The 16,217-nt window shown below is 43.8% G+C and overlaps 1 protein-coding gene across 1 annotated transcript; it reads left to right on the top strand.

The window, feature by feature from the left end:
- Positions 1-84: 84 nt before the first annotated feature.
- On the top strand, positions 85-15,685 carry CCZ1 (CCZ1 vacuolar protein trafficking and biogenesis associated). The gene is made up of 15 exons (XM_081552861.1): positions 85-220; positions 1,159-1,256; positions 1,350-1,443; positions 1,717-1,794; positions 2,839-2,886; positions 3,461-3,544; positions 4,964-5,139; positions 6,441-6,522; positions 8,633-8,694; positions 8,996-9,107; positions 12,459-12,492; positions 13,095-13,212; positions 13,992-14,150; positions 14,412-14,539; positions 15,343-15,685. The coding sequence occupies exons 1-15, from the start codon at positions 107-109 to the stop codon at positions 15,396-15,398; spliced, it is 1,443 nt and encodes a 480-aa protein (XP_081408987.1). The 5' UTR covers positions 85-106; the 3' UTR covers positions 15,399-15,685.
- Positions 15,686-16,217: the final 532 nt, after the last annotated feature.

Raw genomic sequence — 16,217 nt, 5'->3', positions numbered from 1 at the left:
AACCACTTCCGGGGCGACGGCGAGCGAAGCGGAAGTGCGGTCTTCCGGCGGCAGCTGTCTCTGGGCGGGCAGAGGGAGGCTCCCGAGGCTGGGGGGCCGGGCCGGGATGGCGGCAGCGGCGGCCGGGGCCGGCGCAGGAGCGGCCCAAGAGAAGCAGTTCCCGCCGGCGCTGCTGAGTTTCTTCATCTACAACCCGCGCTTCGGGCCGCGCGAGGGAGAGGTAAGTGGAGCGGGGCCGCGCGCGGGCGTCCGTGGGCGGCAGAGGGCCCGGGGTAGGGGGGCTGCCGGATGGGGTCCGGCCCGGGCAGCCGCGGGGTGCGCCTGGGGGGTGTCGCTTGTCAATCTCCCCTTATCGACTGGCCTTTACCGGATTGTTTTGTGCTGGCTGTACGGCAGGGCCCAGACAAACGCGGGCAGGGTCTGGTTGCAGGTCCCAGATCGATGCCTGTGTATTGAGTGAAGGTTCGTCGGCTTAATCACACAGGTGGAGTCTCTCTTCTCTTGACATCCACCCTGGATGATTAGAGTTGAGCTTTTGTCGTTGTTGCTGGAAGTCCCCCGCCTAGAAGCGTAGAACAAGAGTGGGAGACGGTAGTCCTGTAATGCAGGCTTGGCGGATCTTCGGAAAGTTTTTTTTCCGAATTAATAAGTTAAGTCGAATGGGAGCGGTGGTTTTGTTTTGGTTTTTTATCATTTTTTTTAAGGTGGGGACGGTAACTTCCTCAAAGGATGTACGGCGCCAACTTTTAATGGCAGGAAATCACGGTCCTTTTAAAGGCTGCCAGTCCAAATGCTTGTGAACCTGCTGGGTTTAATTTGTGGGGAGGTGTATGTCTGTGCACGTGCACACACACTTATTTCTTACAAGCGTTGATGTATTACAAATTACCATGGAGAAAGAAATCCAAAGGTGGAGTTTTCAGCATAGTTGTCTAGTGTTAGTTTATATGACTTACCAAATATCACAGCTGTCTTTCATGCAGGTAGGCGTTTGTTACACCGTGAAGAGAAGATAATCTTTGTTTTTCTAAAAGGGGCCTTTGTTTTGTCTTGCCAGCTAGCGCATATGGCATGAGAGATTGACACTAAGTATTGTCTACAGCTAAGACAGAAAAAATGCTTATGTCAATGTTATGATTCTCTCTCTTCATACTTTAGGAGGAAAATAAAATTTTGTTTTATTATCCAAATGAAGTAGAAAAGAATGAAAAAATTAGAAACGTTGGATTATGTGAAGCTATTGTACAGTTTACAAGGTAATGCCTTTCAATGTGCTTTTGCAGAGCTCAGTGAATTCTTAAAACTTCCACTGGGGGATTGTGGCTAACATATTCTTTTACCCTTTTTAGGACCTTTAGTCCATCAAAACCTGCAAAATCTTTACATACGCAGAAGAACAGACAGTTCTTCAACGAACCAGAAGAAAATTTCTGGATGGTCATGGTATTTACACATACAGTACACTTTTCTGAATTTGTGTTATACAGTTATGGGTGATCTTTACTGTTAGGAATTCAGGGAAGTCCTCTGGTCATTGCATCAGAGGAGAGTTACAGTACAGTGAGTAGCAATTTAAAAATCAAACTCCTATTTGGTGTAATTGTTTTGGGGGCTCCTTTAAGAAGTTTTGGTGTTGGGACATGTTCAAGTTAGAGGAGAATTTAAAAACACATATAATTGATTCCTTATGTAATTTCAGTTTATCAAAATTTTTAGGTTGTTCGGAATCCTATAATTGAAAAGCAAAGTAAAGATGGAAAACCAGTTGTTGAATACCAAGAGGAGGAGTTGCTGGTAATGTGTCATTTTTTATTTCATATTCTTAGGAAAAAAATTGTTAATATCTTGAGTGACTTACTTGTTCAGATTTAACTTATGTCACTTTTGCAGAAGTGTCGCAAGGTAGGCGTAGGGAAATTTGCTTATTGTTTCCGTTAGCGCAATCTTATAGAAATGTCTATGTGCCGTCTCTTACCGGGGCCTTCTATTCATCTATTTAAAGCCCTCCTAAAAATTAGACTTGTTTGCTCATTTGTGTCCAACTCTTTGCAACCCCATGGACTGTAGCCTGCCAGCCTCCTCTGTCCACGGGATTTTCTAGCCAAGAATACTGGAGAGAATTGCTGAACTAGGCTTCAGTTCAGTTCAGTCACTCAGTTGTGTCTGACTCTTTGCGACCCCATGGACTGCAGCACGCCAGGCCTCCCTGTCCATCACCAACTCCTGGAGTTTACTCAAACTCATGTCCATTGAGTCGGTGATGCCATCCAGCCATCTCATCCTCTGTCATCCCCTTCTCCTCCCGCCTTCATTCTTTCCCAGCATCAGGGTCTTTTCCAGTGAATCAGTTCTTCGCATCAGGTGGTCAGAGTATTGGAGTTTCAACTTCAGCATCAGTCCTTCCAATGAATAGTCAGGACTGATTTCCTTTAGGATGGACTGGTTGGATCTCCTTGCAGTCCAAGGGACTCTCAAGAGTCTTCTCCAACACCACAGTTCAAAAGTACCAATTCTTCGGCGCTCAGCTTTCTTTGTGGTTCAACTCTCACATCCTCACATGACTACTGGAAAAACCGTAGCTTTGACTAGACGGACCTTTGTTGGCAAAGTAATGTCTCTGCTTTTTAATATGCTGTTTAAGTTGATCATAGCTTTTCTTAGGCTTATTTGTTCATAATTGAATTTAAATACCTCTTAGTTTCAGCACACAACTATTATAGGACCATGTGTATGAACATTATATTGCTTTACCAAGAGTCACTATACCTTTACTATGCAATTGATTATTTTTTTGTTTTCCCTCGAATGAGATCTGTGCTGTTTCTGTGCTATTTGTAGGACAAGGTTTATAGTTCGGTGCTCCAACAGTGCTACAGCATGTACAAGGTAAGCACAACATGTTTTCTAGGTTGAGTCTAGCCAATTACCCCAATTTACGTGGGTCATTTAAAATAATTCTTAATTCTTTACATGATTGTAAGGTGACTATGTGTCTGTTATGGGGAGGAAATAATGGGGCCTGTAAAGCAGTATTGAGGTTTATGCCTGCACCGATTCATGCAATACAGAGCCCTTTTCTCTTCCCCGACTTGTCCTAAGAGTATATCTGCATCAGTGAATGATAGAATCCATGTTCTTAAGGAAAGTAGAGAGTGCAAAGATTTATATGATTTAAGACGTCTAGCAATATTATTTATATAAAGTGAAACTTAGGTGTGAGTTCAGATTTTTTTTAAATGCCCAGAACAATTGGGTGATTTTACAAAAATTATAGTATCCCTTAACAGTATTTGATATTTTGTGATTTATAACTCAGACTTTCTCATGTAAATATTTTCTATATTCAAAAAGAATTGCGGGATGAAATAAGCAGAATTTAATGTAAAAGAAAAAAAAGAACTTGTTATATTGGGAAATTGGAGGACAAAAATTTTTTTTTCTTAATCTTTTACACCATTAGCTTTTTAATGGAACATTTCTGAAAGCCATGGAAGATGGAGGTGTCAAGGTCCTAAAAGAAAGATTAGAGAAATTCTTCCATCGAGTAAGTATTTGGAATTTTATTTGTAATCTTGGTAGTTATCAAACTGACTGTTAAAGAAATACAGACAAGTTTGCTTCTCACATACAAACAAACTTAGAAATTGGAGTTGGTGTGGAGACTCAGACACAGTGGGACAGAATCAGACCAGTGAGGAAACCAGGTTAGGTTTGTGTTTGTATTTTTTTTTTTTCTGCTTTAACCTTTATTTTTTATTTGTTTATTTTGCCACATGGCAAATGGGACCTTAGATCCCCGAACAGGGATCAGACCTACGCCCCCTGCATTGGAGACCCAGAGTCAAACCCTGGATCGCCAGGAAAGCCCCTAGGTTTGCACTCTTGAATCAGAGCTTCCTGCCAGCTGTGCACAGCCCCTTAAAGCACCTTGGAGGTGTCTTCTGGCTCCATCCTTGACCCACCTGTGTCTGTCAGTGTGGGCTTACTCTAAAGCAAAGCAAACTTCCTTGGGGTGGATTGGTTAATTAGCAAAATCGCACATTCTCATGGATTGATTGTGTTCATTGAACAGGCGTCATCTGTACTGACTCAAGGTGAAGTTTGCGACTATAGCACAGATTTTTTTCCCTTAGTGGTCATGAGTGTGATCTTTTTCCCCCTACGTTGTTTTCCTTCTTCAGTGTCAATTTTGCATATTTTACCCTGAAAAAAGTGAAAGTGTTAGTCACTCAGTCATGTCCAACTCTTTGCAACCCCATGGACTGTAGCCCACCAGGTTCCTTTGTCCATGGAATTCTCCAGGCAAGAATGCTGGAGTGGATAGCCATTCCCTCCTCCAGGGGATCTTCCCAGCCCAGGGATTGAACCCCAGTCTCCTGCATTGCAGGCAGATTCTTTACCATCTGAGCCACCAGGGAAGTATCCCCTGGTCAAATTCAGTTTGTCTTAGAGGAATGAGTCTCAATCAATCGTTCTCCCTATACTACTTTAATGTCTGTTTTTGAATTATTTTGTTTTTATGAATTACTTTTCTTATTGTTTCTTCACTTTAATGACCATAATTATTGACTCTGACTGTCCCCTGGTTCCTGTTCTCGTCTTTATTCCTCTCCTGTCCATCATCACTGCCTGCATGCTCTTCCAGTGTGATTTTAGTATAAAATGCTCCATAATAGCATGTGCAGAGGTCAGTCTAATCTGAATAGCACTAATAAGGAATTAAACACCTCACAGAGAGAAAACACAAAGCTGAAAGAACACCAGTTACATTTGAACTTAATTTTTTGAAATTGGTACTGATCCCATATCCAGTTCCCTGTGGTTCACCTCCATGTTGGTCTTGTAAAAGTGCTGTTTGCTAGCGTGTAATTGTACCACAAATTAAGACCTGTTATTTTCAGCTGCCAGAGTACTAGCTTCTATGTGCTATTAGTAAGTTTTATGCCTTATTTTTTTCCTGCAGTATTTGCAAACATTGCATTTGCAGTCCTGCGATCTACTCGACATATTTGGTGGGATCAGCTTCTTCCCATTGGATAAAATGACTTATTTGAAAATCCAGTCCTTTATTAACAGAATGGAAGAAAGCCTGAGTATAGTCAAGTACACTGCGTTTCTCTATAATGATCAACTCATCTGGTAGGTACTCCCATCTTTTAGGATCATAAAAATAGCAGTGACTGGACTGATAGCAGGTTATCAAACTAGAAATAACAGCTGAGGGTGGGGGTGGGGTGGAGTGGGAAGCGTCTTTTTAGATATTGTCAAAATAAGGCAGTGATTGTTTAAACCAAAATTAGGGTAATTTTGTTTAAAATTACCAAGCAGAGGAGTTTAAAACCAGTTCCACGAAAGATGGAAAAAATGTTAGGTTTAAGAATCCTATTTTTGTCTTGGGATTTTTCCAATAACATCTTCAAAGAGACAGCATAGTAAATGTGATTCTCATAGTTTCTTTTAAAGAAGCTAGTATTTAAAAACATCCAAGAAGTTAAAGGTGCTATAAAACCAGGAAATTAACCTGCTGTCATCAAGCTATATTTGGGTCTTGTCTCTTAGGGACAAAAACAATTTCTTTGATGAAATTATTGCTACTCAAGAAGCAAAGATGAACTGTTACTAAATGTTCTCAATGACCGAAGACTAAACTCCTGAAGAGCCGTGTGAATGAATGGGCATGAGCCCTTGGGTAGGGGCCCCAGCGGTGTAGGAGGCAGAGCTGTTTGTCTGCAGCTGAGAGTGGTCTGCCCTGGATGAGCCACCGAAGGCCCTCCCGCTCGGAGTCCTTCCATTTTAGTGTTTGTGTTTCCAGCACATCGTTTGTGCTGCGTGAATGTCGATGGCAGGGAGTGTTCCTGTGCTGACAGGCCAGGCTTCTAACATAACCTACGACTTACCTGGGAAAGAAGGGAGGGCCTCGGGGGTGTCACGCAGAGGCTTGGCTTCTATCAAGGGAGATTTCAATTATCTTGAATAGGAAAAAAAAAAAAAACCCAGATACAGACTCATTGTTTATATCCTTACCTGAAAAACTGATTTTGGATCAAATCCAACGACTCCTGCTGGTTTCTCTGTACTTTTCCACGTACCACTTATTCTTGTCTCGTTTCAGAGTGGATGGTTTCCCCGAAAGTTTGTTTCTTTCTCTGCCCGCTTTTTGCCTACACTGAAATTGAGAAAATTAAAACCCACATACATTTCTGAGACATAACAGGACCAAGTTCCCTGTCCACAGCATACAGTGTATTCAGGATGGTGGGTGAGAGAAAGTGTTACCCTGTAATCCAGATATCTGATACCTGGAGCAGAGTGGCCATCAGCTGCTGATGCTCCCTGGATAATCCCACGTAAAGAGGGAGAGATGATTTTTAATCACAAAACAATGGGAAGACGGAAGACCGATTCCAGACTTTTAACACAGTACTTTTCTGATGTTGCAGGAGTGGATTAGAACAAGACGACATGAGAATTTTATACAAATACCTCACCACATCTCTGTTTCCAAGGCATATCGAACCTGAGGTATGATGAGGTACTAATCTCTAAAGAGACAGATGGATAAACAGATACATAGACACACACACACACACAGATTTGGGGAGTGGAAGAACGTGGGGGGGGCAGTTCTGATCTATAGTTTACAGTATTAGTGTGACGTTCAGTGATGGAGCTGTCTGTCGGTATCCACGGGGAAGTGCTCCCAGGACCCCTGCAGATACCCATGCCCACATGTGCTCAAGTCCGTTATATAAAATGGCTTAGTGTTTGCATGTAAGCTGCGCATGTGCACATCCTCCCCTATACTTTGAATGGTCTCTAGATTTTTATAATACTTAATACAAAAAAATAAGAAAAACCCTGATACAATGTAAACGTTACATAAGTAGGTGCCAGCATGTGGCAAATTCCAAGTTTTGCTTTTGGAAACTTTCAAGCTTTTCCTCCCTGACTATTTTCAACCTGCAGTTGGTTGAATCGGCTAACGGAATCCGCAGGTGTAGAAACCTCTTGTGTCACTTAGCACGGAGAACCACGTATGTCAGCTTTTCTTCATCTTGTTCAAATGCAGTTGCAGAGGTGTAAGAGGGAAAATTGGATCTTTAGGTTGGGTTCTGGGAGCTCTCAGAATGCCCGCGATCTTGAACAAAACAGTGGTCTTTGCACCTACAAACAGGAGATCCAGTCTTGAGTTGCTTTTATACTGCCTACCTGGCTTTTCCACTCTGGCACTGACTCTCCCACTCCTCTGCAGAGAATTGTAAATAATACCACAGTGCTTTCCCCAAAGCATCCATTTTTAGCTTTAATTAGGTAAAGTATTCATAAGCCATGAAATTATCATTTTGACCCAAGGGTGCACGTGCGCACGCGCGCGCACACACACACACACACACACTCTCTCTCTCTCTCTCCCTTGCTCTATCTTTTTAAGGCCATGACTTGAAATAACAGGAAAATATCTTTTAGATAAGAAATCGCAAGGTTTTGAGAAGGACCCAGTCCTGCCCTGACTTCCCTTCTAGGTAGTTTGAATACAGTGGCTCACGTTGCTGGAGTGTATGCCGTACACCAGACACAGTATACGTACCCAGAAAACTTGCATTATCTCATGACATCCTGAGAGCTGGGGACCTCATCTCCATCTTACAGAAAGGAGACCCAGGCTTGAGGGGCTCCCATGACTCACCCAGTGTCCCCCCAGCTAGTAAGCGACAGAGCCAGGACTTGATCTTTGGGTCCGCTTGATGCTAAAGCACCTGCTTTCAACCACACCCTCGGAAGGACCCTCCAGGAGACTTTCCCATGGAGGGACGGTGCTGTTGTAACTGCTGAAAACTCTCTTGCTGCTTTATTAAACGTCTGAAGAGCCAGACTTCTAAAACAGAAGCATACGATGGGGCAGCGGGAACACAGACACGGGAGGACTTGTCTCTCAGTGCAGCCTGCATCTGGGAGAGTTAGCTGTGTGTTCTCAGTATCAAATTGACAGTGTTTTTCAGTCTTTCAAGTTGTATGCTAAAACCTTATGTAGGCTAGAAGAAAAGAACATCAGAAAGTTTTAGAAGGGTAAACTTTAGCTAACATGACTGTTAGATTTGGATTTTTTTTTTTCATTTCCTACACATACTGAAATAGTGTGTCTTCAGAAGAAACCAGGAATGTGATACAAATAAAAACCTACAAGGAGGCACAGTGTCATGGCCAAAGACAGGGACTTTGAGGTCAGACAGGCTTGGGTTTGCTACCTGGCCCTCCACTCAGGAGCTGGGCACATTGGTGAACTTCTTCAAACTTCAGTTTCCACTTCTGGAAAACTGGGAGAGGGCATTCCCCACGGGGCTGAAATAAGATGAAATTAAGTAATTGATGTCACTGCCTAGCACTTGTCAGCCTTCGGTTATTGCTGTCAAGTCCGTACGTGGAACTTAGGGTACAGTGAAGTTCTGGTTAAAACCAGTGAGTTCTTTCTGTACCTCTGTAATCCTCCCCCCCCCCCTTTTTTGGTGGAGATGAATGTGGGAAATTGATAGATTCATGGCATGGAGTCAACCAGTGATATGAATGCTGTTTCTCAAAGGGTTGAATGTAGAAAATCTAAGAAGTCACTTGTTAATATTAAATCTGTTTACAGTTGGCGGGAAGGGATTCTCCAATAAGGGCAGAAATGCCAGGAAACCTCCAACACTATGGAAGGTAGGACTTCTGCCCTCTGATAGACAGTACTGGATTTTATTGTCTTTTCTGGTAAAGATAAAATCACAAACACTGAATTGCCTTTGTGCTGCTTTGTTGACAATAATCAGCAAAGGAAATCCTTTTGGTTGCAATGAATTAAAACTATGCTTTTTTTATTTTCTGATGTGGTGTTTTCTAAGTAGTGTCTAGCTTCCCCAAAAAGGGTGTCTATTACCACCCTTCATAGGAATGCACTGTTTATATATTCCTGCTTATATCCGCCTGATTGAATCGACTCATCTCTATGCTTGCTTTTCAGATTTCTCACTGGTCCCTTGAACCTTAATGATCCAGAAGCAAAATGCAGATTCCCCAAAATTTTCGTAAATACAGACGACACTTACGAAGCTCTGCACTTAATTGTGTATAAGGTAACCGTCGTCTCTCGCTCCGGGGTTACAGATCGATGCTAAAGTAAATCTTTCTGGCACAGGTTCCACCGGGTACACCAGTCGGTATGCAGACCTCTTACATGACCCTTGGGACAGTGTCCTTACAAGTTCTAATTATTTCTAAAAACTCGAAATGAGTGCTGTCTGGAGTAAGAGGTGTATTTTCAATCCCCATGGAACAGTTGTGTGATTTGTGAGAGGGTCACTCTCTGAGGCCATGACTCACAAGTCCTGCAAGTGGACAGGTCAGGCCCTCAAGGCCACTGTCCCCTGTTGTTTGATGCCTGCCCACCCTTCAGCGGATCCTTCCTCCGCTCTGATTTTAAGGCTGTGGACTCACTAATTCCACGAGGCCAGTCTGAGTTTCTGTCAGGAGACTGTCTTGTAAGGATGTAAGTTAATGTTGTGGAGTCACTAAGTTGTTTCTGGCTCTTTGCGACCCCATGGACTGTAGTCCACCAGGCTCCTCTGTCCACGGGATTTTCCCAGGCAAGAATACTGGAGCGGGTTGCCATTTCCTTCTCCAGGGGATCTTCCTGACCCAGGGATTGAACCCAGGTCTCCTGCACTGCAGGCGGACTCTTTACCACTGAGCCACCAGGGAAGCCCCATGTTTATGTCAGGTTGGGGGTTTTTTTTATTTGGCTACGTCGAGTCTTAGTTGCGGCACACGGGGTCTTCGATCTTCGTGACCAGGCGCAGGCTTCTAGCTGGCCTCTGTGGACGGTCGTGCAGACGGCACAGCGCCTGTTTCTCCTAGCAGTGACAGGTGACAGTGTAGGGCGGCTTCCAGGGAGGCGCACCCAAGCCTGGACATCCAGAGGCTGGATACAGGCCCCACTGGCCACACTTGTGGCTGACCATCTGTAGCTGACCTGCGTGAGCTCAGGGCCACGAGGGGTTGCTGGTCTGTTGTTCTCTTTCGTTTTGAAGTCCTCTCTTTGTCGGTTTTGGTATAAGGGTGATATCCTGTTTTTGAAGGCTTTCTGAAGGACAGATGTGAATTCTTCAAATGTTTGGTCATGGTAAAGCCGCCTCCATCTGGGCTTGTCGTTGGGGACGTGTTTAAATTATTAATGAAGTCTCTTATTATAGGTCTTTCCTGACTTTCTTTTCCTCTGAGTCAGTTTTAGTAGTTGTATGTTTTGAGGAATTTGTCCATTTCAGGTTGTTGAAGTTGCTGGTGTCCAGCTTTTTGTGATACTATACAGGCTTGTGCTCCGTCTTTTGCAGCCAGTAGTGCGGTCTCCCCTCGCGCTCCTGTTAGTCATGTGCGTCTTTTCTCTCCTTGGTCTCGATGGGCCCGTCTGAAGCTTTTTCAGTTTTGTTGATCTTTTCAGAGGATCATCTTTTGGTTTCATGTTTTTCCTCTTGCTTTTCTGTTCTGTTTCTGTTTATTTCCGCTCCAGTCGTCATATCCTTCCTTCTGCTTGCTGTGTGGTTAGTTTGCACCTCTTTTTTCCAAGGTCCTAAAATGGAAGGTTGTTACCGATTTGAGGTCTTGCTTCTTTTTTAATATATGTGTTCACCGCTGTAATAAAAGACTGAAATACTAAACTGTAGTAGATTGTCTTTTATAAGCGTTCCTCCATCTGCTGTCTGCCCTTAGGAAAATTTCCCTCTGGAAATTTGATTTTTTTTTTATATTTTTCTCCAATTACGATGTTTCCTTGGGGAGAGAGAGCATTAATATGTAGATCAGGGTGGTGAATTGGGCAGGATTGTCCGTGAGTTGTCGGTTGTTGAGAAAGTGATGGTCCTTGGGGTTCATGTGTACCTTTCTACGTACATTTTTAATGTATTTGAAATTCTTCAACTTTTTAAATAGACTTGAAAAGGCCCATATTTTTGTTTTCTTTTCTTTAAATAAACCTCTAAGGAGTCAGGCACACAAATGTCTGATGGCAGACACGAGGGAGGCAAGCTGGATCGGGGTTTGGGACCCTGTGTCCCAAGGAGACCAGGTGGTGGCCACAGTGCAGAGCCAGTGGTCCTAGGGCTCGAGATGCCGGAGGAGGGGCTGGAAATTGGGATTTGGGTAGCAAACTAGTTGGCATCTAAGTCAGAATGACTTGAAATGAAAAGAAAGACCTAATTAGGTGGGACCAGCCTGTAAGCCACCCAGTTTGCAGCCTGTTTATGGGCAAATAATAATTACCATTCAGTTACAGAAGAGCATAAATGTCGTTAACTCTGACCACGTGAACATAAAGTCGGAGCTGAGAGTCTGAGAAGGGGAGGAGGGGAGAGGTGCAGGGACACAGGGGGGCTAATGTCCTCATTAAAGAGGGGCTGTGACTGGCGGTGGCGTGAGCAGTGAGCCCTGTGAGGCTGTAAGGTGACCATCCAGCGGAGGAACTAGAGTGGCTTAAACCAGGCCGGGGGGGCCGTGGCTGGAGAGGAGCCGCGTCTGTCATGACAGCCAGAGGTGATGGTGCTGTAGCCATATTATCTAGAACAATCACAGTGGTTGCTGGGGGAGCGGGCCTCAGAGAAGGAAGTCTTTTGCGTTTTCATCACAGACCTGTATGTTTTTTGGCTGCCTTGAGTTCTTGTTGAGGCATGCAGGCTTCCCTGGTTGCAGAGCACGGCCTCTAGAGCACATGGGCTCAGTTGCCCTGAGGCACGTGGAATCCTAGTCCCCCAACCAGGGACTCTCCTGTCCCCTGCGTTGGAAGGCAGATCCATAACCACAGGACCACTAGGGAAGTCCCAGGCCTACATGTTCTGTTTTGACCTTTGTTTTTTTAACACTATTACACGACTTTGATAAATTTAAATATATTTTGGCTGTTTTATTTACGATCTGGCATGCTGTAGGTTCCCGGTACCTACTCCTATCATAACTGCAGTATTTTCTATAATAGAAAAGAGAGACAAAGTGACATTAATTTGCTGGGGTGGGGGTGGGGGGGTTGAGTTGTATTAATGAAGATTATCAAACACACACAACTAGATTAGAATAATGAATACGCAGGTGCATATCACAGAGGTTAATGATATGCTAACGATACCACTCGTCTCTACACATTTTTTTTTGTTGGAGCATTTTAAAACGTCCTGTCGTTCCCCTCATAGCTCCTTTTGCATCTCTAACTACCAAGGGCATCTGTTTTAACATCGGCACCTGCCATTAGCATGCCTGACCAAAAGAAAGAATACTTCCTTAATATTAGCTAATGTCCAGCCGCATCTGGATTTCTTCAGCTGCCTTAGAAAAGTCTTTATAAAGTTGACACGTTTAAACAAAGATTCAGACAATGCCCTGCGTCGCTTATGTCGGTCCTCTTCTTTGTATCGTTTCCTGACCTTGGTTTCTTTTCATCCCAGGCCATGAGTGCAGCTGTGTGCTTTATGATCGATGGTACGTACACACGTGTATCTAAGCCTTGTCTCTTTACACGTTGCTCCCTTCCATTCCTGAATGATAAATACGTTGTCGTAGCAACATGGAGGCCGAATTAACCCCCGTCGTCCATCGAGGGCCTCTGCCAGCGTCACTGGCTGTTTCTAATATCATTAAGGTCCCAGCTTGCCTGCTTCTGTGCCTTCTTGCCCATGAAGCGATCACAGGGAGCACCCATCTAAAAGGAGCTTTAGAATTAAATGAGGTAATATTTGTATGGACCAACGGTACCGGGCCTGTGAGTGCTGTTGTAGTGTTTGTTCAATAAGTATTTGACTTTGCTTTTACTGAGGGTAGCCAGTCAGTTTACTACCCTGCAGGGCATGCTTCAGCCCACATTTACAGTGGATGAGTCTCTGCCTCTTCTTCATCTTAAATATAACTAGTTCTGAGCCCTGTGTGTCTCTCCTGTTTCGGAGGGGAGAGGGGTCTGATCATTTCATTGTTTTATTTCCCAGATCAGTAGTTTGCATATTGTTGTTAAGACAGTGAAATGAAAATCGAGCTCTTTAACCCCTGGCCCCTTGACACTCACTGGTTATTTCTTGAACTACTCGTAGCCTCCATTCAGCCCACATTGGATTTCTGCCGAAGACTGGACAGCATCGTAGGGCCCCAGCTCACAGTGCTGGCATCTGACATCTGTGAGCAATTTAACATCAACAAAAGAATATCTGGGTTTGTATTCTGCTTCCTGGTTGCTTTCAAGCATTTAACTGGTTTTGGGTGAATAAGGGTGGTTTTTACTTAGAATGTGGATGGTGTTTTCTGAATCCAGATGACACACATATTGGCCCTGTCTGAAGGGCTTCCTGGGGAGCTGTTCCTGGGTTTTTCTGCCTCACGATGGTGGCTGGGGTTGGGTCTTAACACATCCCCTCTGCCCTCCCTGATGGCGAGGTAAGCGTGTGGGGTCAGGTGTGCCAGCTTTGCCCACGGTCTTGGCCTTGTGCACCTCTCCCCACGTGACCCACCCAGGCTGTGAAGTCCACGCTGGCACTGGTAATCAGTAGGGTTTTGCTTTGCACAGACGGAACACACTCGGCCTCTTGTGCAGAAGTGTTCCCGGTGAAGTTGGCTGTGACGTGAGCCAGTAGGGGTTTTTCTTCAGTTGGCAAATAACTGAGTGACTACCATTTATAAAAGACTCTACTTGAAAGTAAAGCATCACAGTTAAAATATTTTTGGTTTTTAAAATGCATACTTGAGCTCACTGGAAAATTCAGTCATGTTGAATACATCACAGATATCCAAGAAGTTACTGCCGAATGTTATGTCTTAACTGAGGTTCTTGATTTGAAGGCCTAGCCGTTGAAAACACCACCTTAGCCATTATACACGCAGGGTTTTGACAGTGCAGCTGTATAGTTGGAGTAATGCTAGGATATTTCAGAAACTATCTTTTCTGTGTAATTGTTCTTTCAGAATGTTACCATCTGAATAACATGTATTCACAGGTCTGAAAAAGAACCCCAGTTTAAGTTTATCTACTTCAACCATATGAATTTAGCAGAAAAAAGCACAATTCACATGAGGAAGACCCCCAGCGTGTCACTCACATCTGTCCATCCGGATCTCATGAAGATTCTGGGTGACATCAATAGTGATTTCACAAGGTAATTCTCACCACCTCTGCAGCTAGGTGTCTACCCTCTAACGAGAATCAGCTCCAAACACCAAGAGATCCCAGGTCCCTTCAGAGGGCCTGACCGCCTTCTTGGGCAAATGTCATTAAGCCCAGGAGTGGCTGGTCACTCACAGGGGCCTCCCTGACCGTTTCAAGTCGCTCAGGTTTCCTGTTTATTTCAGAATGTTTGTCACAGTCCAGCTGTTATATATAAAATAAACAATTGCATCTTGAAACTCCTGTCTTACAGAGTGGATGAGGATGAAGAAATCATCGTGAAAGCCATGAGTGATTACTGGGTTGTTGGGAAGAAGTCTGACCAGAGGGAGCTGTATGTTATTTTGAATCAAAAAAATGCAAACCTGATTGAAGTTAATGGTAAATAGGGTTTGGTGTTTGAGCAGAATTTTAATGCTACTGATGTTTCACAAACTATCTTTTCAGTGTACTATGGAGCATGTAAATAGAGCAAACATGACTGTTAAGATTCTAAAGCAGAGGCCCCTGTTGCTGAAAGGAAACCATCGCTTGGTCTCTTTTTCTGTAACTTAGTTCCTTGAAAAAGTATGTGAAAAACTTGCCTGTTTCTTGGGAAACTTGATACAGGCCAGAAGAAAATTATTTTCTCTAATGCTGAAGAAAAAAAAATCCCATGGCTTTATACACCATGTATAAAATGTGCATTTTGGGAGATCCCTGGTGGCCTAGTGGTTAGGATTAATAGTTGATGCGTTAGGAACGACAGCAGTTGATACACGCCTCATTGAAAATGGGAATTGAGTTTAACATCCAAAGAATGATGCCACTGTGGAACTCCTAGTCCTCAATTCAGGGCTGCTGCTAGAGTTTCTGTGTGCTTGTGTCAGATTCCTCAAGATTTTAGAAGTTGTACTCCTAACCCCCAACTCATGGATGTCTCAGGGACTTTAGGTTTGAGCTCTCTCAGGCCTAAAGAAGAGATGTTAAATAGTGTTAAAGTCTCTTCTGTGTCAGGCCTTTTTATCTTTCTCTCGATTTACGAACATATCAAGGCTTCTAAGATTTAAGGTCAAATTCAATGAAGACCTTTATTTATTTCCAACTTTATTCCCAGAGAATTATCAGAGTAAGGTACTGATATATATCCTATAACCTCTTAAGTGAGAATTTCTATCCCTTACTGTTTTCTGTTCTTTTTGCAGAAGAGGTCAAGAAGCTTTGCGCAACGCAATTCAATAACATATTCTTCCTGGATTGACTTGAGAAGGGCTCCGCGAAACATCTTTTAAAAAAGAACTCGGCAGGCATTCTGTTTCCCATGGCTGGTTATTGGTCATATTATTGACTGGATTAATGACAATAGTAAAGCAATACTTGCTCTGAAGAGTCAAATTTCTACTCAATCTGATGATTCCTGAGGTTTTTAGATTTTAAATATTTATGTGGAATTAAAGGTAGTCAGCTACATCTCTGTCATTCCATTGTTTTGACATGTGAATATTTTACTGGAAAACAAGCCTAATAAATTGTTAAAGTTTGTAAAAATCCTGGTCTTACCTTGAGTCTCTGATTGCTGGTTTCTAGACCAGGGAACTTGGAGGAAGTGGTGAGTCAACCCGCTTGCTTGGTGACGACAGGTAGATCTGGACTTTGCCGCCATCTTCAGCGTTTTCTGTCTCCATTCTTTTTTTTCCTTTTCCCCAGTCTCATGTCGGATGATCGTTGCCTGCCGTTTTGCTAGTTTGGAAGCTTTAGGTGTATTCTTATGCTTTGGGTGGTTCCCCTTCAATTTAACAGGACTACTAGCTGTACCACGTTGCTAACAGAGACTTCAGGCCTTCGGTTAGCCTCCGACTGTGCAGCTGGCTCTTTATCCTTGCTGTTCGGCCTTTTGTCCGCCCGGCGTTGCTCGCTGTGCTGTGGGAGCAGGTGGGGAAGGACCAGGGCAGAGGCCACGGAAGAGGCGGCACGTGAAAGGACAGGGTGTGGACACGGCGGTTACCAGGGGCAAAGGGCGCGCCGGGCTCAGAGAGGGCGGGGCTGAAGAAACGTGAAGGGCTTCATCTGCTCCCCACTG

This window comes from Giraffa tippelskirchi, chromosome 13, assembly GCF_054371585.1.
Source record: "Giraffa tippelskirchi isolate mGirTip1 chromosome 13, T2T-mGirTip1v1.2.pri, whole genome shotgun sequence".
Taxonomy (NCBI): Eukaryota; Metazoa; Chordata; class Mammalia; order Artiodactyla; family Giraffidae; genus Giraffa; species Giraffa tippelskirchi.
The sequence above is the reverse complement of the archived record's forward strand: the minus strand, read 5'-3'. Positions and strand labels throughout refer to the sequence as shown.

What these genes read in the sequence shown, in the direction of transcription:
- CCZ1 (XM_081552861.1), top strand. Translation starts at nt 107, where the DNA reads ATGGCGGCAGCGGCGGCCGGGGCCGGCGCAGGAGCGGCCCAAGAGAAG. An exon ending in AGTGCTACAGCATGTACAAG is followed by an intron (nt 2,887 to 3,460) that starts GTAAGCACAACA and finishes TTACACCATTAG; the next exon opens with CTTTTTAATGGAACATTTCT. An exon ending in TGTGTGCTTTATGATCGATG is followed by an intron (nt 12,493 to 13,094) that starts GTACGTACACAC and finishes AACTACTCGTAG; the next exon opens with CCTCCATTCAGCCCACATTG.